This window comes from Thamnophis elegans, chromosome 3 (assembly GCF_009769535.1).
Source record: "Thamnophis elegans isolate rThaEle1 chromosome 3, rThaEle1.pri, whole genome shotgun sequence".
In the NCBI taxonomy this organism is placed as follows: domain Eukaryota; kingdom Metazoa; phylum Chordata; class Lepidosauria; order Squamata; family Colubridae; genus Thamnophis; species Thamnophis elegans.
The window spans coordinates 94,809,475-94,835,516 of record NC_045543.1 but is presented as its reverse complement, the minus strand read 5'-3'; the positions used below and the strand labels follow the sequence as shown (position 1 = coordinate 94,835,516).

The 26,042-nt window shown below is 39.1% G+C and overlaps 1 protein-coding gene across 1 annotated transcript in view; it reads left to right on the top strand.

The window, feature by feature from the left end:
• The first annotated feature begins 14,715 nt into the window (after nt 1-14,715).
• Nucleotides 14,716-26,042, top strand: part of PRR16 (proline rich 16) — a 118,726-nt gene continuing 107,399 nt past the window's right edge. Inside the window, exon 1 of the mRNA XM_032212471.1 lies at nt 14,716-15,324. Within this exon, the coding sequence (XP_032068362.1) occupies nt 15,142-15,324 (183 nt within the window). The 5' untranslated portion in view covers nt 14,716-15,141. The remainder of the gene's footprint in view (nt 15,325-26,042) is intronic.

The window sequence follows — 26,042 nt, the reverse complement described above, 5'->3', positions numbered from 1 at the left end:
CTGCAAAAACTGGTGGTTGTGTAAGAGGGGTACAAAATTGTTGGAGAATTGGAACTGTTCTTCCCACAGAATCACAGTTTCTAGTGGGGTCACAAGGAATGGAGAGCTTTATGGAATCTAGTCAACAATACAGAACCTGGAGTCTTTTGAATATTGGTATATTACAGCTTCCATTACACTATATACTATACTATATAGATAGCATGACCAAAGACAGACAAAGACTGTGGTTCAATTATTTCTAATGGGCAATAGTTCTATTTGTTTTGTTTATTTAAAAGACTTATATAGCCAAGTTGGCATGATTTGCTGTTCTCAGATCAGGAGGTGGGAGAATCACGTGCCTCCTTTGCATAAGTAATTTTTCACCTTTTAACCCTTGCTTAACTCTGAGCTAGGGTTAAAAGGTGAAAAATTCCTTATGCAAAGGAGGCCCATAGTTCTCTCGCCTCCCCCTATAGTTAGCACTAAGCAGACTCAGAGTCACTGTGACACTGCAGTCTGGCAGCAACTACCTTAGCCTTTTTAATTATTTTAAAAATTCTTTTCTTTTCCTCATGACACTGATGAGGCCCCGCCTCCCCTGTCTCCCCTGACTGCACGTCCCTGTAGCCAACCATGTTATGCACCATAAACATAATGTGGCTTACAGACTAAAACATTAAAAAGCATTATAATCATTACAAAATCTCTTGGCTCACCCAAATCAATATACATATATGCATCCACAAATAATTTCATTGTACTCCAGCCGCACTCCACCCTAAAGTTTGTGGGAAAAAGTTAGGCCTTCAATGCTTTTCAGAAGCCTGATAGGGAAGGAGAGCCAGTTTGGTATTGTTGTTATATCTGGTAAAAAAACATGTGAGACTATGAATCTAGTCCCATGTTAGAAGCCCTGGTGGCACAGTGGTTAGACTATAGCATTGCATACTAACTATGTCCACAATCTGGAGTTCAATCCTGGCTGGCTCAAGCCTTCCATCCTTCTGAGATCAGTAAAATAAGAATCCAAATTGATGGGGGCAAAATGCTGACATTGTAAATCACTCAGAGGATGCTGTAAATCACTATGGTGCAGTACATAGTGTTTTGTTATAAAGCCATCTTCAACCAGTCACTCTTTCTCAAACCTAAGAAGCAGGCAATAGAAAAATATTGCCAAGAAAACAGCAGGGACAGCTGATAGGAGTCAACAGTGACTCTAAGGCACTAAAAATAAGCAAAACAACAAAACAAAATAAATAAAGCAGGTTTCAAGGGTCACTGAATCTCAGCGCGGGAGTTGTTCCAACAGATAGCGCCTGCTACCAAGAAGGCATGTTGTCTATGTTCCACTAGAAGACATTTAAAGGAAGGGAGCTGGAGCATGGCAATCCTTTCTAACCTGGTGGAATAAACAGATATCCATAGGGAGAGGCGGTCATGGAAATAGATTTTCTATCTGTGCTTAGCTGCTAACTCATACTTTTTTCTCCCTTTCCTCCATGGTAATAAAGGAGATTTTTTTTTAATGCCAAGAAATAAAAGAAGCAAGAGATGAACACCAGATATATAGCCAGGCTAAATTTCTGCTTTTTTTCATAAAACAATTAAATGCACATGTACAGGCTTATAAAAAGTACTAATTGGAACTAGTATGTTTGTTTTCAGAGAATAATAGGAAACTTTGAAAAAAAGTCTGTGCAAATACATTGAGGTCTTAAAGGACAAGAAATACAGTATAGGTACAGTATTGTTAAGGAGTAAGTCCAGCTTCATGCAATGTCTGCTTACATTTTGTTCAGAAAAATCAGTCTTTCATTTTTTGATATGGATGTTCTGTGAATTCTTCATGTTTCAATATCTTTTGGAAAAAATATGTCTTTTATTTTATATTTAGGCTAGACATTTAGCTGTTGATTATTTTCTATAAATCTTCATGCAGTGAAATACTGCATAAGCTCAAAATCTCAGGATTTTATATGCATTATCCACATAATGATTTGACTAGCAAATATCATAAGGCACATCTTGAGTTTATTCTAAGTATGCAGCCCACATTCCTTCTGTTGAGATTGATAATTAGCATGAGCAGAACTCAAAAGGCAAATGCTATGAATGGAAATGCAGAATTAAGCAACTACATCAGAATCAATACAGAATATGCTAACTACTTTGTGGTTGGGACCACAATTATTACTGTTTTAAGTGAGTGGCACAAATTATTCCAGGGACCCAATTCTTCTATCTCTTATGAACATGCAGAAGGATATATTTCCTGTAGCAAGAATGGACAATTTTGTAATTTCAGAGGCAGTAATTCTTGAGCAGTTAGAAGGTCATAGGTTGGGGTGTCAAACTCAAGGCTCAAGGGCTGGATCTGACCCATAGGGTACTTTGATCTAGTGCTTGGAGCCACCCTGAAAACACCAAAGGACCGGCCTGCAGTGCTTCTGCCAGAGAAAATGAGCTCAGAAGCATCCCTGACATAAGTGACATCAATCTGGCCACGCCCTGTCCCCAGAGGTCAAACACAACCCTGATGCGGCCCTCAATGAAATTGAGTTTAACAGTGCTGCCATAGATGATACCACCAGGAAGACACTAACAGCATAAGAAAAATTAGACTGACTACATCCATTCTGTATTTTTGTGGGGGCAGAATGTAGCCTCTGTAACCTTAAAATCTTTTTCTTAAAATCTAACATTTTTGGATCAGGGGTGTCAAACTCAAGGCCCAGGGGCCAGATTCGGTCAGTGGGGTACTTAGATCTGGCCCACAGAGTCACCCTGGATGCCGGGGGCAGGGAGCATGTCCAGCTCTGTTTTCCCTGGCAGAGGGTTGCAAGATGCCATTACAGCCGAAAATGGAGTTTGGAAGCCCGTTTGCGCTGACAGAGTGCTCAGCCTACCACAGGCGTCCCCGACACAAGTGATGTTGAACTGGCCACACTCATGCCAGCCACTGCCACTCAGTTCCTCTGAGGTCAAACACAACGCTGATGGGGCACTCAATGAAGTCAAGTTTGACACCTCAGTTTTAGATTATCCTGATAAAATATGGCAATAAATGTCCAAATTCAGCAAGAGAGCTTTACTCATCAGATCCCTTCTGGTTTTATTTCCACTCCTCATTTATTGAGGAGGGGGCTGCCATTTTATTCATCAGTTTACCCTGAAATATCTTTTTGGGCTGTTGTAAGCCACAAATAGGGCATCATGATAATAAGGAATGGTTATCATCTCTTACTAAAGAGGGAGTTTTTTTATTTTTAATAATTTGTGCAAATGTAGCTGTTCTGCTTCAAATTATATTTTAGTGAAAATTTATTATAATTGGTTGGTTAAATGAGAATTGTGATTTTGCACAGAGGGAGGAAACAAAGAGTTTTAATATGAATCTTTTTCTCATATGATAGAATCACTATATTAAAATATGTATTTATTTACTATATATGCCTTTATTATTTTTATATTTTTAATATGTACTTAATACTCGTTTCGTTTCCCCCGTAACAACCAACCAAACAAACAAATTTATAAACTTTATAGTTTATCCAACGATACTCCATAGTGTATAATAGCACAATATGGATCAAGAACTGCTTTTTGGATTAAGTTAGGTAGGAAGACTCAGCAAGTGTCTAAAGGAAATTCTGAATAAAGCGCTGCATGAATTTGCCTGTGAGAATACAAGTAGTCCTCAATTTATGACAATGGAGCCCAAAATTTATGTTGCTAAGCAAGATAATTGTGAGTTTTGCTCCATTTTATGACCTTTCTTGCCACAGTTGCTAAGCAAATCACTGCAGTTAAGTTAGTAACATGGCTGTTTAGTGACTCTAGCTTCCCCATTGACTTTGCTTGTCAGAAGTTCACAAAAGATGATCACATGAGCTCAGGATACTTAAATATCATAAATATAAGCCAGTTACCAAGTGTTTGAATTTTGATCTCATGACTGTGGAGATGCTGCAATGGTCTTAAATGTGAACAATGGTCATAAATCTTTTTTTTAGTGCTGTTGTAACTTTGAATGGTCATTAAATGAATTGTTGTAGGTCAAGGACTACCTATATCTTTAGGTGACAATTCACAAATTTCCAGAACCCTGCAGCTTTTATATCAGATTGTTATAGATATGTCACTTGTTGTTCAATTCAATTACTTCTGACTCTTCATGGCCTTATGGACAATCATTTCACCAGTTTGTCTATAAATAACTGCTTTTTTTAAATTCTTCTAAGCTCATGCTTGTGTCATCAGAGATAACATCTAACCACTTTGTCTTCTGTCTGACTCTTTTTCAATTGCCTTCAATTTTTTCAAGCATTAGGGTCTTCTCCAGTGACTCTTGCCTTCACGTTATATGTGTCCCAAATATATTAGTAACATTAATAGTGTTTCCAGTAGGCAGTCTGCGTTTACTTCATCTAATAGTGAATTATTTGTTGTTCTTGTAATCCAAGGTATTCACAATATATGTAATCTTCTTCAGTGTCACAATTCAGTGTATCCATTTTTCTTCCTTCAGCCTTTTTAATGGGCTAGCTTTCACACCCATACATTACAACCAGAACTAAAACATGACCTTGACAAAGACATTTATGCTTGTAGATAGAATGATATCACTGAACTTAAATGTCATAACCTTTCTGACAAGTAGCAGATATCTAGGTTTTTTTCATGAATATATTCATCATGGGCGAAGAGGCGGCAATATAAATTCAACAAATAAATAAATAAATATTCATCACTCATGGATTTTTGAGAACCAGTAAGTTCTATCATCTTTAGATCCATCTTTGACTAAACTGCTGCACTATTTCCATTATATTGCCTTAGGTTAGCTATCTTCAGAAAGATAGGTGGCATTTAGATAACATTTAAGTAAGTGTGTAGCCTAATTATACTAAACAATTCTGGAGATAAATGTGAAAAAATAATGACAATGGGTAATTTGCTTCCTTATTCTGACATTTTAAGATAAGGCTAGAAGTGTGTGTAACTCCTCTCAAAAAACTGAAAAATATGTTCTGGACCAGGCAATCTGTCATAAAATAGCTACTTGAAGTATATATAGATAAACATTAGATTACATCATTGAAATTCAGAAGATCCTAAATTGCCATCTATTGATATTCTGGATTTTGTAGCTCACATACAGCAATCACAATTTGCAGGGCTTATTAACTTTATGAATGTTAGGAGATAATGAACTTGGATTTCTGCTCCTATACTAGTTAATTATATCATAACTAGTATCCAATACCCTATCAGAACTAGATGTACAGGAATACTTGTTTTAGCAGTTATTTGACAATATCTCACTCTCTCACACACCCCAGGTTACTGTATTTTTATGTCTGAAAAGATATGACTATTTCCATACCAGTAAAAGACATCCCTTGGATATAGCTTCAGATTTCACTAGTGTTACATTTGTATGTAAAATCACAAGTCATGAACATAATAATAATAATAATCAAAGCCATAAATACCTGGGCAATACCAGTTATAAGATACACAGTTGGTATAGTTAACTGGACACAAGCTGATTTGGACATTTTGGATCGAAAAACCAGGAAACTAATGACAATGCACTACAGTTTACATCCACGTGGTGACACCGATAGAATATACCTGCCCCGAAAATCAGGTGGCAGAGGATTATTATAAGTGAAGCAAATAGTTGAAGGAGAAAAACATGCACTGGCTGATTATTTAAAAGAAAGTCAAGAAGTTAATCGAAGTAAAGAACAAAAATCTATTGAAGGTCCAACAGACGAAACAAGAATACAGAAAAGATGTGATAAAATCAAGAATGGAGAGTTGGCAGAACAAAGCATTGCATGGCCAATTTCTGGAAAAAATAAAAGATAAAGTGGACAGTGAACAAACTTGGTTATGGTTAAAAACAGGTACATTAAAGAAGGAAACAGAGTCACTAATCCTGGCTGTGCAAGAACAAGCTATCCGCACAAATGCCATTAAATCGAAAAATCCTCTGATGATGCCAAATGCCGACTTTGCAAATAAGCTGATGAAACCATTGATCACATACTCAGCTGTTGTAAAAAAAATCACGCAGACTGATTATAAATTGCAGCACAATTCAGTAGCACAAATGATCCATTGGAATTTGTGCAAATATTATAATATTAAAACAGCAACAAACTGGTGGGAACATAAGCCTGAAAAAGACACCGAAAATCAGATGGTCAAGATCTTGTGGTATTTTCGCATACAAGGACAACATACTGGTGCATAATACACCAGACATCACACTGGTTGAGAAAAATAAGGTTACAATCATAGCCATCGCAATACCAGGTGATAGCAGTGTCGATGAGAAGGAATATGAAAAAAATCGCAAAATACCAGGACTTAAAAATCGAAATTCAACAATTATGGCACAAACCAGCAGTGGTAATTCCAGTGGTAATCGGCACACTGGGTGCTATTCCAAAAGCACTGGAATTACATTTAAAACAGTTAAAAATTGACAAAATCACCATCAGTCAAATGCAAAAAGCCGCACTGCTTGGATCTGCACACATATTACGAAAATACATTATGACGTCCTAGGCCCCTGGGTGGGGCCCGACTAGTAATCAATGCCAAATCCGGCGAAACAACTGGTCGCTGTGACACAATTCTGTTGTTGCTAATAATAATAATAATTCATAATCATACTTCATTGAACCTGTTATCTAAATCAGCTGTATTCCTCTAGAAACCAATTTAAAATTTCAGGAGTTTTATTTCTAACACATCAAAGAAGACCAAAGTTAAAATGTCACAAAGTTAAAGTGTTCATAGTTTCTTAAAAGATGGTTGAATCATGGAAGAAAGTGAGTGAATGACACAGAAACAGAAGCTGCTAGTGGTGAAATGTTGGAAGTCAAGACAATTTGGGTGGCCTATCTTATCCGTCCTAAATTGTCCTGCTGCCTTCAGGTTCCGTAGAAAATTATGTTCAGTCTGCCATGTTGAAGTAAAAGTCGTGCTAGGTCAGTAATCTCCTACTGATCCTTCACATCAGGTAAGTTCCACCTAATATTCACTCATAATAATCCATTTAGTCAAGTATCTCATGTGAATTTCATATATTTACTTTTCTAAAATTTATTGTTCATTTGCAAAATGGGAACAGGAATTTCAATCCAGCATTCTTATGGACTCCACTTATTTGCTAAATGTACTCATTATGTTAAGCCATTATATAATTTGGGTTGATTCTGGCATAATATATGGGCTTAGTAATTATGGCTCTGTCTACAAACTACCATTTAAATTGTGAAATTGGCTTCTGTAATCAATTGTATGGTCCTTTATTCCTTTGAAAATAGATTTTTCATTGATCAGTAACGTGCAGAAACTTGATATTACAGGAATTACTGTTAATAAAGTTAAATAATGAGGCATGGTTCTAAAAGTTGGCTGATCATGCAGCATTTAACTTATAGCATCACATTTTTTTTCTTAATGTCCAGGATAAGTTTTATTAAGTTATAAGAAAGACAAACAACAGGGGTTCTGACTTACCTATAGCATGTGGAGATAAATGCTGGATTTTTTCCACTCCAGATCACAAAAGCTGCTGGTTGCTTTAGATGAGGAGATAGTTAAAAGTGCTACAGTATAAAAGTAGTTGTAGCTATCACACTATCTCAATGATCACGTGATTGTGATTTGGACACTTTGCAACCAGTTCGCAATTACATTGCAACATCCCATGGTAATATGATCACCATTTTCAACCTTCACTGCTGGCTTTTGACAACAAAGTAAATGGGGAAGATGGCAGAAGGTTGCAAAGGATGGTCATGCCGTCATGGGATATTTCAACCTTTTGGGATTCACCTGGTAGCTGGAACTCTCATTGTAAGTCAATATGGTCGTGTGACATCATCACCTTATAGCCACGTTACTTACTGAGAGATTTCCAAACCCAATTACAGTCTGCAGATGAGGGAGTATTCTATTTGCATGAGTCTGAACAGAGAGCAGATGTAGCTTTCATTGCTGCAGTCATTGCCTTTATTTCCACCTCTGGCTGAATGGCTTGTAGTGGCACATCATCAAACACAAGTATGATAGTTGTTCAGCAAAGTTTTCATCTCTACCTAAATCCTCTGCACTTGTTTAGTGAATAAGTTTTCTTACATAGCAGACACGGCTTGCCAGTCCCCTCAGTACCCCTGGGCTTAGGCTCCAACTTATTTTTAGCCATGAATGACCTGCATCTTTGGCACTGACACAGTTGCTTTAGGTCTGTGAAAAGCTTTCTCATTCTCTGACTTGAAGAGAGTGAACCTGATTTAACAAAGTCAGTTGATCATTTCTTCTTTTGATAGGTTTCTTTGGATAAAATGGGTGAAAAAGTTGAAGAATGGGTGGTATGCTGGTGGTCTCCTTTGTAGTTTATGACTGCAGGCATCTATTCTTTTGTACAGCTATTTCTCAGTCAAAAGACATTGTGGGCTGAAGGTTTCAAGGTTAGCAAAACCTATTAATGTAAGTCTTCTCTGGCCAGCAGCACCTCCATTCAACATGCTGTGCAGACCCCACAGCGTGGAGAAAAGTGTGCTATCTTATGGGAGTTACCCAGCCTCTACATAAGAGTTATCTTTAACGTACTATACTGAGATTTCAGTCTCAGTCTGATTCAGTGCATTTTAGTCAAATCTGCCTACATCATTTTTGCTTACCTTAGCCTAGTCATTTTATCAGGAAGTTGAGATGGATGTAGCAAGGATGGGTTTCATGCAGCATATCAGTTTTTCCATCAACTTGTGTACTCTTGGAGAAAATTTTAAACTTCACAATTAGCAAAATCACAATCTCTCCCATTGCTAGCTGCATGAAAAGATCAGGCATACACATGGTTAGCACCATGAAGTGCTGTATATAGCTCAAGAAGTGTTAGATGAGTTGTTTCCCAAAGGTTGTTATTGCCAAAATAATTTCACAAATCTACTGGGGTGGGCCAGGATCTTTGGTAGCCATTATTAGATTTGGGAAGTGCTGCACGTTTCCCTCTCCCCAGAACTATCTCATCAAGAGCATCAATGTGAACAGTGGTGGGATTCAAATTTTTTTGCTACCAGTTCTGTGGGCATGGCGTGGCTTGGTGGGTGTAGCAGGTGAAGGTTACCGCAAAATCCCATTCCCTCCCAATCAACTGGGACTTGGGAGAACTCAGGAGGCAGAGAATAGATGGAGGCCGGGGCCAGTCAGAGGTAGTATTTACCAGTTTTCCAAACTACTCAAAATTTCCACAAGTTCTCCAGAGCTGGTTAGAACCTGCTAAATACCACCTCTGAATGTGATCCATGGATATAGAATCACAGAACAAGACATATCTCTGCTACTTCCGCTTTACCTAGCAACTCAAGAATGCCATACAATATTCTGGTCATATTGTGTTCTTGAGTGCATTAGCTATTGCTACAATTTGGACAACCTGCTTCTCTTCTTTCAGTATGGCTGCTTGCCCTTTAGTGTGCTTTAATTAATTGAATGAAATAAAATTTAGATGCACAGCTTCCAACTCAAGGACCACTACTTTTTTAGCAGACTGGAGATTTTTTAAATGCCTGCTGTCTCAGCTAGTGCTTGGACAGCAACAGCAGCAAAACCAATTACTTGGATATGAGGATTTCCCAGAGAGGTGGGTATATTTAGAAGATGCTTGAAAATATGTTGTTGAGCCATGGGAGAAGTTCTCTGTTCCCAATTCAAGCGACTGAACAGATGACTGAAATCCCTGTTGCTGCTATACTTTGCTCATCTAAGATTACTTTGTTGACTGTACAATGCTTTTTACTCTTTCCCCTTTCCAAGTTACTCATCAGTCTTCACTCAACATGCTCACTTCTATGCCTTCTAAAGCATCTCTAGAATTCATGGTGGCATTAATTTCAGGTTCAGCCTTTTTACGTTGATCTGGACATGTATCAATCTTTACTTCATCTGGTCCTTTCTTTTTATTGGTTTTTTTCCCTTATTCATTTCACATATTTTATGACATATTTTATGTATGCTCAACTGTTATAAATTATTATTTTTAAATTGCTGATTTGAGTTCTGGAAGGTTTTTTTAAATTATACAATAGCTAAATATGTCAAAAAAAATTGTGAATGTCTTTGTGAGGTTAATTTGTAAATGTAACTATAGATAGGGAGATGGTTCTCCCTGTACCTTCTGTGCTTAGATAAAGATATCTAACAGATTGCCTTGAGTTAAAAAAAACAACACATTGACTAATTTTAGAATGTGGAAGCAAAGCAGAATGAGTGTAAAGATATTTAAAGAAATGACATTATTGATGAGTGCAAATACATTGAAATAACTTGAAAATGGGAAATATACAAGAAACTATAATGAATTAAGAACCAAAATATACCATTTTTAATTTTCAGCAGAATAGCAAAAGTAGATTTTTCAGTGAATATTACAATACAATGCAATGCAATGCAATACAATACAATACAATAGCAGAGTTCGAAGGGACCTTGGAGGTCTTCTAGTCCAACCCCCTGCAGGAAACCCTATACAGGTTCAGACAAATGGCTATCCAACATCTTCTTAAAGACTTCCAGTGTTGGGGCATTCACAACTTCTGGAGACAAGCTGATCTACTGATTAATTGTTCTAACTGTGAGGAAATTACTTCTCAGTTCTAAGTTGCTTCTCTCCTTGATTAGTTTCCACCCATTGATTCTTGTTCTACCCTCAGGTGCCTTGGAGAATAGTTTGACTTCCTCTTCTTTGTGGCAACCCCTGAGATATTGGAACACTGCTATCATGTCTCCCCTAGTCCTTCTTTTCATTAAACTTGACATACCCAGTTCCCGCAACCGTTCTTCATGTTTTAGTCTCCAGTCCTCTAATCATCTTTGTTGCTCTTCTCTGCACTCTTTCTAGAATCTCCACATCTTTTCTACATAGTGGTGACCAAAACTGAAAGCAATATTCCAAGTGTGGCTTTACCAAGGCATTATAAAGTGGTATTAACACTTCAGGTGATCTTGATTCTATCCCTTATGTAGCCTAGAATTGTGTTGGCTTTTTTGGCAGCTGCTGCATACCGCTGGTTCATATTTAAATGGTTGTTCACTAGGACTCCAAGATCACAGTTACTATTGAGCAAGGTAGCACCTATACTGTACCTGTGCATTTTGTTTTTCTTGCCTAAATGTATAACCTTACTCTTTTCACCATTGAATTTCATTTTATTAGATAGTGCCCAATGTTCAAGTTTGTCAAGATCCTTCTGTATCTAAAGCCTGTCTTCTGGAATGTTGGCTATTCCTGCCAGCTTGGTGTCATCTGCAAATTTGATGAGTTCCCCATTTATTCTCTCATCCAAATCATTGATGAAGATGTTGAAGAGTACTGGGCCTAAAACAGAGCCTTGGGGTATTCCACTGCATACTTCCCTTCATGTAAATGCAGTTCAATTGAGGACTACATGTTGAGTGCGGTTGATCAGCCAGTTACAAATTCATCTGATGGTGATGCTGTCCAACCCACATTCTTCTACTTTATCTATTAGTTATCTAGTAGTAAGTTATGGTCTACCTTATCAAATGCCTTACTGAAGTCCAAGTAAACTATATCAACGGCATTCCTCTGATCCACTAATTTTGTCACTTTGTCAAAGAATGCAATAAGATTAATCTGGCATGATCTGTTTTTGACAAACCCATGTTGGCTTTTGGCTATTGCTTTGTTTAATTCTAGGTGTTTGCTAATTTGTTGCTTGATTATCTTTTCCAGAATCTTTCCTGGTATTGAGGTCAGGCTGATAGGTCTATAGTTTCCTGGATCTATTTTTTTCCTTTTTTGAAAATGGGAACCACATCAGCTCTTTTCCAGTCCCCTGGCAGCTCCCCAGTGCTCCAGGATCTCTGAAAGATATAGTTCAGTGGTTCTGAGATCTCAACTGCCAGTTCCTTCAGAACCCTAGGGTGTAATCCGTCCGGTCCTGGTGATTCAAGGGTAGACAGGTGCTCACTTACCATTTTCTTCCCTATTTCAATTTGTGTTCCTAATCTGATTTTTGAGGTGGTTTTTGATAGGTTGGACTGTTTTATCCCTTTGTGTAAAGACAGATGCAAAAAAATGAGTTCTGCTTTTTCCCTGTTGCTTGTCACCTTCTTGCCACTTTCTTCCAGCAATGGACCAATTGTTTCCTTAACCTTTTTCTTGTTTTCAACATGTTGGTAGAAGCTTTTTTTTTGTTATTTTTTACTTTTATGGCAAGCCTTTCTTCATTGTGAGCCTTAGCTTTCCTCACTTCATCTTTACAGGCTCGGGCTATTTGCTGATATTCTGCCTAAGTTATATTTTCCCACACTTTCCACTTTTTATACTTATCTTTTTTGTCTTTCAATTTGTCAGAGAGTTCTTTATGCAGCCATGCTGGTTTCTTTTGGGAGCTGTTATTTTTCTTCTTCATTGATATTGTGCTAGACTGAGCTTTTGCAATCTAATTTTTCAAAATTTCCCAAGCTTCTTGAGTTGTTTTCCCCTTGAGGATTCTCATCCATGGAATTCTTCCCAAGCTCTCTCTAAATTTATTGAAATTAAAATCCAAGACTCTAGTTTGACTTTGTTCTACTATTTGTGTTTGCATAATGTTGAATTCCAATATTGCATGGTCACTTGCCCCTAGGGTTCCTGTGGCTTCAACACCTTCTATCATTTCCTCTCTGTTAGTGAGAATTAAATCTAATATGGCTGATCCCCTTGTTCCCTTCTCTAGTTTTTGGGAAACAAAGTTGTCTGCTAGGTTCGCTAGGAACCTGTTGGATCTTCACTTGGTGCAGAGTTTGTTTCCCAATTGATGTCGGGGTAGTTAAAATTCCCCCATTACTATTGTGGTGTGCTTCCTACATACCTTAGTTAGCTGACTAGCAAAACGTTCATCTACTTTCTCTGCTTGGTTGGGTGGTCTGTAGTATAGACCTATGACAATGTCATTCCCCCTCAACCAACCTTTAATATTGACCCAAATGCATTCAAGATAGTTCTCATCATTGTTGTGCTCTATTTCTGTAGAAATGTAGTTATTTCTTATATATAGTGCAACTCCACCTCCTCTTTTATATGGTTGACCATTTACTACTGACCACTGTAAGGATGGTCTCCACAATCTGTCTATAATAAAACAACCAACTTTGATTTGATCATTAATAATTTAATGTATTTCACTCCTCAGAAATCATTGTATATTGCTTTGGATTACTCAGCCACATAGAATTTTTTACTAGAAAATAGTGGGTTTACTAGAAACTTAGGTAAAGCAAAAAAGCACTTACGATAAATGTCCTGAGTAAATCACGTATATCCTGTTAGAGATAATGTGAGAAAATAAATTATGATTAATTGTCACAAATTGAATCTGCATAATAAATTTCCCTTCCTCGCCTATGTATTAAGAGTGCTGTAAAAAAATGCAGAGTTATCATTTGTCAATAGTTTTTCAATACTGAACTCTTCAGTTTTTGTGGCTCAATTCTTAAGGCAGGCACATTTTTTTCCTTGTTTGTTTGGGCCACTTGTAGCAATTAGTCCCTAATATATTACTGATTTGCTTTAAGATTCAATACCCATTTCAGGTGTTTGTCTTAAAGGCATTCTTTTGACAACTCACGCGTATCTGGAGTGGAGTTTAACTTGCTTAATATTATACTTAACATCGTTTTTAATCAACAATTTTATGTACAATCGTTATATTATATCAGTTTTGTTCTTGTTTTCTATTAACAATCCAGTTGGTTTCCCAATGAGACTGTTACTCCGTTCAACTGTTTTGTTGGATCAGGAAGTCCATACAAATGTTTTTTATACCTCTTATAAAATCCGAAACCAACTGAACTTCTGTTTAGCCTGCCCAGTTTTCTTTCTTATTTATTACGACCCGTTCCTATAAAACCATTTCACGATGTTACATTCCTAGGGGTTCCTTCCCTCTCTCTCCCTCTCGCTGCAATAAAGGTAATTGAATCCTAGTAGCTGTTATGTCATAATTTACTATTAACACACTCCTTCTCTGTTCAGCAGAAATCAAGCTTCGTCATAAAGGTCTCATTCGAGAAGTTAGGCGCATTTCTTTCCTTCGCCAAAAGGCACCGCGTGGCACGCACCCGGTGCACACACCGCCATCCGCCGCCCATTTCAGAGAAAAAAAAGACGGCGATGTGGGTTAAAACAAGCCCATTTATCCTGAGCCATCAAAGCTAACAATCTCGTCGCCAATGTTGCTTCTTGATTGACACGGGAAGCTTCCCCCACCCCGAATAAACAGAACCGACGCGACGCAAGGGATGGTCCGAAGTGTCTTCCCGCCGTAGTACCCAAACGCGCTTTCTGATGGAATTGGGGACTGCGCCTTGCTAAGTAAATGGGGGAATCATTCCGGGGAGGGGGGGTGGGGTGGGAGAAAAAGCGAGTCTTGTGGAAAAATTATCCCCACCTTCTTTCTCCGCCTCCTTTGGCTCTTACGCACTTACACCTCTTTCCCGCCGCAGTCACTAGAGAAAATAAACATTTTCCTGACGCCTTTCTAGAGTCTGGGCCAAACCATCCCGGGGGAGGGGCGTTTCTAGCGGGTTGTTTTTTTTTCTTTTTTAGGTCCAGGGCGGGGATAAAGTTTGCAAAAAGCGACTCTCCTCCCTCTCCATATTTTCCTTCACCCGGCCGAAGGATTGGAGCGAATTGTGAGTTTTTAGCGCACCATGTGGCGGGGGCTTTGAGAATAAGCACGCGGGCCGCCAGCGCTCGCTCGCTCGCCCGCCTCTTTCCGGAGCCCTGGGCGAGCGGAGCGCCCTGCGTGTCTGCATGTCTGTGTGAGGGGTGGGGGGGGAAGGGAAACCAGCGCAGGCGCAACGCCCGCCCGTCTGCTCGCCTGCTTGCAGCCGGGGCTCCTTCGCTCAGTGCAGTTGATGGCAGTGCCGGCGCGCGCCGGGAGCGCAACGCCCCGGGGACCGGAGCCCAAGATGTGCAGGCAGAGCAGAGGTAGCGGCTGCAGCAGCTCCGGAGCGCGAAAGAGGGACGGGGACCGGCAGTGTCGTCCATCGCTCGTGGCAAGTCTGCTCTCCTGACTTGCCTGCCGTCCTCCCCCCCTCCCGGCGCTCCCCCAAAGAATGTCAGCCAAGTCTAAGGGGACCACATCCTCCTCCTCCGCCACCTCCTCGTCCGTGTCCTCTCCAGCCGAAGGGGTGCCGCCAGCTTCCAAAGCCAAGGTGAAGGAACAGATCAAGATAATCGTGGACGATTTGGAATTAGTCCTGGGGGACCTGAAGGACGTGGCCAAGGAGCTCAAGGAGGTGAGAGAACCGCCAGCTGGCTGGCGTGGCTAGGAAAAGAAGCCATCCTGTGGTCTGGATCGCCCGGGCTAAGCCTGGTTCTCCTGCCCCGCTTCCCGCAGCCCGGACTGCCCCAACTCCTGGGGAACTGTGGCCGAAGCGGCGGCGGCAGGAGTGGACTGTACTGCGCCAGACTTGTTACACTTTCGAGTCTTGCCTGGCCGCTAGAAATCAACTAGTGTCTCTCTCTTTGGGAGCGGGGTGGGGGTGGGGGTGGAGGTGTACAAGCACAAGCCCGCCCCGCCCCTGCCTTTGGCTTTTCGCGGGTTGGCGAGCGGAGGGTGCTCGCTTGGCTTCCTCTCAAACTGGCTCTTGATTTCGAGGCTCCGGAGAGGATGGGATGGAGACGCGGCGGCGCAGTCTTTTGGCTTTCTTGGGGATGACTAAGAGCAGAGAAAGGAGTACCTCCTCCGAGTTCGGGGGTGGGTGGGCTTGAGACTGGCGGGGCGGGGGAGCACTGGATGCGTTCCCCATTGCTACCCACTCGTGAGTTGCGGGGGGGGGGAGCGGACGACAAAACAGCAGCAGCGAGAGTTGTTATTCCCCATCTCTTCATGTAAAGCCATGTGTGGGCATTTCTCTCTCTTCTTTTTTGCCTTCCCCACCCGGTAACTTGGGTGTTAGGTTTAGTCATTGCGATTCTCTGGCTACGGAGACACTTCCTTTCCTGACAGCCGGCAACGCCGCCACTGAATGCCTTGGCTTCTTTTCCGAGGATGGTTACTTAATTTCACTTCTTTCTGTTGGGGATGTTATTTTAAGAGGTCGGGGGAGGTCGCGGCTTTGAGCCGGACAAACTTATTAGATTTCCTGTCTTTAGCAGAGAAGGGATATTGCTAGAGGCAGGGTTAGGATAAAGCAAGTAATCTAAATCTGAGGGATTATGCTGAATTTAGGTGGGCCTGCTTGGATGCCAGATTCCATTCTTAGGACCCAAATTATGTTGTGTGGGCATGTTTCTTAGATTTCTGACAGAAAACAGCAAAGGCAATCTGCCTGCAAAGATTTATAAATAAGAATAAAATCCCTCAATTCCCAGTCAAAGTCCATTCCACAACTACTCACTTTAAAAACATATCCATACTTTGTCCTCCAGCTTTCCTCATTTTCCCCCCCAAACTTCAGGCTGTGGAGTGTTCCATATGATATAGTAGAATTTGACACTGCACTCTTGAGTCATTTTTAAATGACTTTTTCCAGCTTTTGGACCTCTTGTCCTGCTGTGATGGTTAATAGGTTGTGATAGATTATGGAGTGCAATAGAAGCAGGAAAAGTAGTAGATCTAGTTATGTATAGCAACTGATACTTTTTTCAAATTACTGTATATTCAAACATATGTAAGTCTATTTGGATATAGTTAAAAGATATCAGCAAATTTATTTTTATTTATCCAAACTTGTACATGCTGATCTGATTAATGCTATGAGAAATGATAGATACCTATATTCCCTTTCACCTTGTTTAATATTATGTTCTTAATGTTTAAGATTCTGGAATTGTTAACTGAATTGGGTAGGACTAAATGACAAGAAGGAATTAGAATCAGTTGCAGACATAACTTAAGGCTTCATTAGGAAAGATCTATAATTTGTCTCAGGAATTAAGTCCCACTTAGCTCATGGTGTAGTCTGATACCCAACTACTCAAATATAAAGCTCCTTGAATTAAATACTACACATCTTTGCCTAGGTAAGCAGATGGATGATATGTAGCATCAAGAAAGGTTTTTTAAATAATTAAATATATAGAGATTCACTCACTGTAAATGTACGGGGGAGTGGCAGTTGGAAATGTATAAATATCATTTCATACTTCAAAAATGAAATCAGAAATGAAAATGGAAAATCTGAATTGTAAAGTTGAATCACAGAATAAATGTTATATATCTGCTGGTCTTAGATGTCTTGGGAACCAATGTAATATAACCTTTAGCCAGGCAAATGTCAACTCCTTTAGTTTAATTGCAGAGAGAATTACAGTGGAGATGTTCTGTAGTAGCAAACACTACAGTTCAAATAATGCAACTTATCTCTCCTTCTCAGAGCTTCTGTATTTCTTTCAGTTATTTCATTTTGATTGGTTATTTTGTTTTATTTTGCATTAAACTGGTAGACAAATGTTTGGATTTTGTGTTGGATATTGAGTGCAAGCTTGCATGTACTTTTTATAACCTTTTATATTATATTATACAAGTTATTTTCTCTGTTTTCTAATTTGTAAGTGATCTTTTCTCTAAGAGATTTTAGATAGTTTTTAATTTGAAGAACTCTGAATGATGCATATAACTTTTATATGTTAACCCTTCCTTCACCCTATTGGATATTTCTCACTAATTTTGCCAGAGTGTATATACATTTTAGCATCTGGCAACCAACTCTTGTTTTCTATCACCTTAATGCGTTTTATGGTTTCAAAGGGCTTCTTTCTAGAAACTGTGCAGGATTTCTGTAAGAGGAAGTCACATGACATTTACTATGGCTTGGATCTTTTATCATTGGTTGATTCACTAGATCCAATTGCAATAAATATTGCCTTCAGCTTGCTGCCAGAAACTGTTTGCCTCTAACTATGATGGTTTTCATGGAAAGAAAACTATAGTGTAAAAACGTATAAGAGAAATATAAAGCTTGAAATTATAATATTATGCATCTAAAACAATATGTAATCATGTAATGATTATTGCAGGGAAATGTAAGACCATATTCATTATCATATAAATTCTGCCTTGTCTTAGACACACAAGATTTATTTGAAATTGTAGAATGCCTAGATAGTTCAATAACTTACGTTGCAAAGCTTGTTGAATGTTAAGCAAACAGTGAAAAAATGCAGACTTAATATTAGCTTCTGTACTCATATGGTGTATTTCATTGTTCTTTTGAGGAATCCAGTCATGCAAATGGTATATCTAAATGGCTTCCCATCCAGTCATCGGAGACAGTGCTTAGTTCAATAACTTTTAATATGTAATATGCCTTTATATCTTACCTCCAAACTACCTTGGGTTTTAAACTAATGAAACCAATTTCTAAAAATATGTTGGTCTTGTGTCTTTTAAGTACAAACGTATACAGGTAGTCCTTGACTTATAACAGTTCACTTAGTGACTGTTTCAAGTTACAATGCCACTGAAAAAGTGACTTATGTCCATTTTTCAAACATAACTTTGCAGCATCCCCATAGCCATGGGATTTACATTCAAATGCTTGACAACTGACTCACATTTATGACAGTGGCAGTGTCCCTGAGTCATGTGATCCCATTTTGTGCCCACCTTGGCAAGCAAAGTCAGTCTGGGGAAACCAAATTCACTTAACAACTGGGTTACTAATTTAACAAGTGCAGTGGTTCACTTAACAAATGTGGCAAGAAAAGTCGTAAAATGGGGCAAAACTCACTTAACAAATTTCTCATTTAGCAACATAATTTTTGGTCTCAATTCTGGTTGTAAGTTAATGACTACTTATAGTTGAGCATATTGGAAATGAGGACCCAGATTGTTGTGGGCAATATGCTGACTCTGTAAACTACTAACCGAGGGCTGTAAAGCACTATGAAGTGGTATATAAATCTAAGTGCTATTGCCATTCACTCAATCAGGGAGAATATGGTTGCTCCAAGGAAGGAGTACATGCTGCTTAACTTAATAGCTGTTTAATAAAGCTGATATAAATTTATAATCATATAGAAGGGTAACTTTGCTGAAAGTAAACAAAGGTGAATCCTATCTCTCAAAATATTTTGAAAATATTAACAACTTATGGAAGAGGTGACTCAATTGAACATTGTTTACATAGCTTTCCAAAGGATTGTGATTCTCATGACATATATCTGAACAAATTTAGTAGTCAAAATTAGAAATCTGTAACTGGTAAAAGAACAGAAATGAAGAATAGGAATTTAGGAATCATTGTGGAGTAAATAGATTAAATATACTATTCCCCTAAGAAACTAAATTGGAATTGGTGTGACTAGGAATTGGTCTGAAGTGAGGAGTTATGATTTGGGCATGGCTGCAAGGGTGAAAGTCAGCAGGTTCGGACAAGTTCTGGAGAACCGGTAGCGGAAATTTTGATTAGTTCAGAGAACCATTAAATAGCACCGCTGGCTGGCCCCGGAGTGGGAAGGGAATGGGGATTTTGCAGTATCCTTCCCCTGCCACATCCACCTGCCACAGAACCGGTAGTAAAAAAATTGAATTTCACCACTGCATGGTTGTTAATGACATCAAATGATTAGTAGGGTGACTACAACAGTGAAGGAAAACAGAGTTATAAATCTTGCTAAAGTAGGGAGTTAGCATTTATAGAAGCAATTGCATTTTTAAAGAAATAGTAGATTGTTAAAACAAAATGAAATCCTAACTTTGTATTTATGACTCTGATGGTGATTGACTAGAAAACAGATCTCAGATGGATGGTTTGATGAAACTATTAATTCAAAATGTAGGAGCTGGGAAAATTTTCTAATTGCATAGCTGTATATTCTTTTCAATAATGCAGCATAATATCTCTCAGTACCAGGAAATCATACATGTGAGATCTTCTTTAATTCATGTTCCGATTGTAGAGTTCCAGTAGACATCTGTTTGAGAACAGAAAGATAGACTAAATAGGCTATGATATAATACAGCATTTTATATTTTTAAATGTCTAATTAAAAAAGAGCTTTTACCTGTAAATAATAATAAAACATTCTTAATTATATACAGAGGCATAGCTCTAAGGCAATGAGCATAAAAATATACTTTATAATGAGAATGGTGTTCATCTGGATAATTGCTATCCATTGTTCTTTCCGTTTTGCAGTGAAAATAATGCAGTCATGTTTGGTCCAATGGAACTAGAAACTTTTAAAAAAGAGGAGTATAGTTATCACCCTATCTTTTTAAGCAAGCAGCTTTAAGAGCAGCATTGTGAATCTTATACACATGTGTATACTGAGTACAAATGAATGAACACTTCTATATCCTCCTTAGATGCAATTTCTATCAATGATATATCCTCTTTCTTAGCAGTCTTTAATATTTTCTTTTAAATAGTGGATTAGGTTCAGACTTAGATATATTTCACACTGCAATCAATGTGCTTTTATTTAGTAACTTTTCACTTAAGTTTAATTGGTGTCAATAAATCCACTTTAATTATGTCTACAGTGTATTTCATTCTGTTGGGCCCTAAATATTCTTATAGTTTCTTGTATTTGTTTTACATTATAATGATGGAAATGTATGTAAATGGGAATATGATTTAATATACTGTATATACTCGAGTATAAGCCTAGTTTTTCAGCCCACTTTTTGGGCTGAAAAAAGCCACCTCGGCTTATACTCGAGTCAGTGAAAAATTTGCCCGAAATGGAGGAGAAAAAGGGGTGGGGCCATGCCGCTGGGTGACACTCGTGAATGGCCCAGTGCCCCTGTGAGTTTCCCCTCCCTCTGTGTCAGTTTGCCGTGCAGCGCGCACCGCACCATCCCCCCTCCTCACGTTCTAATGTAATGCAGGGCTGTCTTACGATTCCCCTTCCTCCCCCTCCTGCCGCTCTGCAACGATGTCCCACCTCCTCCTTGTTATGGCAAGCAGCCACATAGCGATGTCCCACCTCCTCTGGTACAGTGATCCAATGATAGGAATCAGTGTGCCGTGTGTCATAGGAGGCGGGACATCGCTCCCGCGGCTGCACGGGACATCATCATCACAGCGGGACATCAGCATCATGAGGTGAGTGAAGTATTTCATTGAATACACCGCTAGTTTACTGTTTTTCTTTGAAATAAATATTCAAAAACATTATTGGTATCTATTTTTATTTTTGAAATTTACCGGTAGCTGCTGCATTTCCCACCCTAGGCTTATACTCGAGTCAATAACTTTTCCAGTTTTTTGTGGTAAAATTAGGTGCCTCGGCTTATATTCGGGTCGGCCTATACTCGAGTATATACGGTAGCACCAGGCACTGAAGCTAAATACAGTGCATTTGTACTAAATAAGTGCAGTGTGCTTGATTTATTGCTTAAATTAGCTTTCCTTTCTTTTTTTTAAATGGAAGCAGCATTCAGCAGGTATACAGGTAATCCTTGAGTTACAGCATTAATGGTGCTTGTCCATTAATGACCCCCGCCCTCATCCCTGCTCTCCCCAGTGCACTTGTTAAACCAATGCATGGGTTGTTATGTGTGCATGGGTGCCTCAGGGATGATTCTGTAGGGCCTAATGCAGATACATGCCTTGGGTCTCCCGAAACCTCCCCCACCTCCTTACATACCACATGCTTCATTTGCTACCCATTGGGGTCTCCGTAGGCACTTGGGCCTCCTCCTCTGCCCTCACAATCACTCATTTACCTTGTGAAGATCTGGAGAACTCAGGAGATAGGAAAGAGAAGACATTCAGGCTTCTCTTGCTGAGACGCATGGGAGAATTCCACAAGAAGCATCTTTTTCAATCCGTGCAGCATAGCAACGAAGTGGCTGAGCAGCATGATCGGGGAAAGTCCCGTGATTTGCAAAGAAAAGTTTAATTCACCAGCAAAGCAGCCCTTTCCCTTCATTGCAGGCACAACTCTGTGTTTTGAAATCTGAGCTAGCTCTGGGCAGAGCATCCCTCCCGCCTCCCCAAAATACTTCTGAGTTTTGAAATCTGAAAAAGCTCTCCAAGACAGGGAGGGGAAACAGGTTGTCCCCCTCTCTACCTCTGAAGTACTGTACGTTTGGACCCGTAAGCGCCTGCTTCAGTCGGACAAAGCAGAAATAAATAGGTGAGTTTGCTGCAGCATCTCTGCAGTCGTTCATAAGGGCAAATGACTGGGTGAGTTCCACAGAATTCATAAGTTTGAAATAGGGTTGTATGTTGGTTTTGAAGAGTCTGTTGTAACTTTGAACAGTTGTTAAATCAACCTGTCGTACCTCGAGGACTTTAGTGGACCTAACAAAACTTTTGTTACAAATTGAATGAACTGTTGGGGTGTTTTATGAGAGGATGAAGCTGATGGGAATAGACTGTCTACAGTATCATTGCTGCAGAGTAAAAGAGTAAGAGGGAAAAAAATATTATGTGGGTAGGCCCTAGGAAAAGAAAGAATGACATGGGTAATTTAGAAAGACCTGGGTGAATAATTCAAGAAATAACAAAGCTAAAGACTGAGAGCCTAGGGACTAGATGGCTGAGGGAAGTGGCAGAATTGTGAAGTGAGTTAATAGTCATCCAAGAAATAAGAATGTAAAAAAATAGCTGGGAGAAAGGAAATTTTTGAAGATTGAAAGACAAGGAATTGAGGCAAGGAGAGCCCAGTGAAAGGGCCTTGCTTTTCAAATATATTTGTGAACAAATTTGAAACTGAATTGACCTGAAAATGAGATCAAGATTGGCACTAGGCTTAACAACAACAACAACAACAACAACAACAACAACAACAACACATTAAACTCAGTCAACTGAACATTCAAAAATATATCACAAATACTATTGACTGGTGTTAATGGTTGATACAGGTTGTGCCGGCATCCTAGGTATTAAATAATTTGGTTGATACCTAGAATGCTGGCAGCAACCCATATCAACTATTAACACCAGTCAATGGTATTTGTGATACATTTTTGAATGTTCAGTTGTCTGAGTTTCATGTTTAATGAAATAATAACAACAACAACAACAACAACAACCAGATGAAGTTGGACAATTTGGAGAGAAAAACAAGGAAGCTTATGACAATGAATCATGCTTTGCACCCTAAAAGTGATGTTGACGGATTATATCTACCAAGAGCAGAGGGTGGTCAAGGTCTCCTAAAAGTAAAGCAGACTGTGGAAGAAGAAAGACACAGCCTGAATGATTACATCCAGAAAAGTGAAGAACCAATGATTAAGGAAGTAAATAAAGAAGGCCTTTTGAAGACAACTAAGTCAAAAGCTGAATATAAGAAAGAAATAATTAATAAGTGGGTGCAGCAAAATTTCACAAACTGACTACCTACAATGCCATTACCGCATTGCTAAGTTCGTTCACTGGAAATTGTGCCAAAAGTTTGGATTTGAGTACAGCAGAAACCACTGGGAACATCAGGTTCAGAATGTTTTAGAGAATGAGAAAGTCAAGATCTTGTGCGACTTCAGAATTCAGACTGACAGGCACTTGGCCCACCACACCTGACATAACAATAGTTGAAAAGAAAAAAGTATGGTTCATTGACATTGCAATACCTGGAGATGCACGAATTGAAGATAAACAGCAAGAAAAAATCACAAAGTACCGGGACTTGCAAATTGAAGTTGAGCAACTGTGGAAAAAGAAACCATGTGTTGTCCCAATTGTAATTGGAGCCCTTGGAACAATACCTAAAGGGCTACCTCGCTATCTGGAAATTCTAAATCTATCATACTTGAAAATCCTGATTTTTTAAAAAAAACCACCCTACTTGGAACAACTTATATCCTCCAACATTACCTTAATAGTTCCTAGGTCCTTGGTTAGGACTCGAGCTGTTGAGCTACTAACCAGCCCCAAACGCTGTGAATCTCACCAAAGATTAACATAACAACAACATCAACAACAACAGCAACAATTCAGTAGCAGAAATGAACCATTGGAATTTGTGCAAAAATTATAATATTAAAACAGCAACAAACTGGTGGGAACATCAGTCTGAAAAAGTCACCGAAAATCAGATGGTCAAGATCTTGTGGGATTTCCGTATACAAACGGACAAAATACTGGCGCATAATGCACCAGACATCACACTGGTTGAGAAAAATAAGGTCACAATCATAGACATCGCAATACCAGGTGATAGCAGGGTCGCCAAGAAGGAACATGAAGAAACGACTATGGCACAAACCAGCAGTGATAATTCCAGTGGTAATTGGCACACTGGGTGCTATTCCAAAAGCACTGGAATTACATTTAAAACAGTTAAAAATTGACAAAATCACCATCAGTCAAATGCAAAAAGCCGCACTGCTTGGATCTGCACGCATATTACGAAAATACGTTACGACGTCCTAGGCCCCTGGGTGGGGCCCGACTAGTAACCAATGTCAAATCCGGCAAAACAACTGGCCGTTGTGATACAATTGTATAATAATAATAATAATAATAATAACAACAACAACAACAACAACAACAACAACAACGGTTGTAGAGGGCCGAAGTGTACAGTTTATTGATATTGCTGTTCCTGGAGATGCCAGAGTCAAAGAAAAAGAACTAGAAAAAATAATGAAATATCACAACCTGGCCATTGAAACTACACGGCTATGGATGAAGCATGTAACAGTGATACCCATTGTCATCGGGGCACTTGGCACCATGTCCAAGAATTTTACAATACACATCAACAAATTGCAGCTTCCTGCAATAACACCAGAGGAAGTGCAAAAAATTGCACTACTTGGAACATCTTATATTTTAAGAAGGTACTTGGTTGATACCTAGGATGCTGGCAGCAAACCGTATCAACCATTAGCATCAGTCACTGGTATTTGTAATGCATTTTTGAATATTCAGTTGGCTGAGTTTCTTGTTTAATGAATAAAGTATATAATAATAATAATGGCCTTGTATTACTACACTCTGGCATGGTGGAAGGGGAAAGTTTAGGGAGCTTTTCCACTCTTCATACCATTAATTTTTCTTCTGTTTTACCTTTGGACCATGAGAGCTGGCTTCAGTAGGACAAAACTCTTAATAACCACTTGTATCAAAGAAATTATAACTCCAGCTGGAAGGTCCTCAGTATAAATGTAGACAGCGGTCCCAAAAATGTTCTTCTAAAATAGGCTTTTTTAATGGATACAGTGACAGCAGTTAGGATTATCTTTTGAAGATCATGAATCTGTGTCTAGAGGTTCAACTCCTAGCCACAGCTGCCTAGTCTTTTTCCGGGAAAAGTCAAGTTGTCATGGGGCACAACTGGAAAACAGTACAGCCCTTTGTTGTGCTTCTTTCTTTTATATAAGATGGATGTCTCATGTGGGCCACAGTGAGAAATTTTGGATTCCCATATAGTAAGAACTGGGATATCCTAAGAGTATATATTCTCAACATTATAGATCTATGAATGTTACCAAAAATCAAAACCTAAATATCTCTTAAAGAAATATATTCATTGATTTAAATCTTAGGCTAATATCCTGAAGCTCCAATTCTTACTTGCTGGCTCCGTCTTGAGTCACATTGTACCACCAGCTCTACGAAGGCAGGAAGCCTTAGTGAAGGAGTACAACCAAATTATGAGAAACCCACTTCTTCCTATGCACACTGATCTTCCTCATCTATCAATTGGCAGGTTTAAATTCAGGAAGCCCTCTCTGGCACTAACTCAACAGCTGTCTTAACAAATGTTCACAGTTTGCACATGATTCTTCTTTGGAAATATTGGGAAGCTACAGCTGGTAGAAAACATAGTTGCTTGAGCAATAACAGGTTTCCTTGTTATGCCCTGGTGACCTCACTGCTTCAACAGTTGCATTGACTGTCAGTTGTCTTCTGAGTTTAATTCAAGGTGTTGACTGTTAGCTTTAAGCCATATCTGTTTCTGTAACTGGTTTTCTGAGGGACTGTCTTCGGATTGGTTTTGTCCATCCTATCAGATCAAACTTCCTCTTAAGTTTGACTCTCTAAGAATGCCCTCTCAAAGGACCGAGAAATAGGATGTTGTAATCACTGCATCATACTTTGGAATT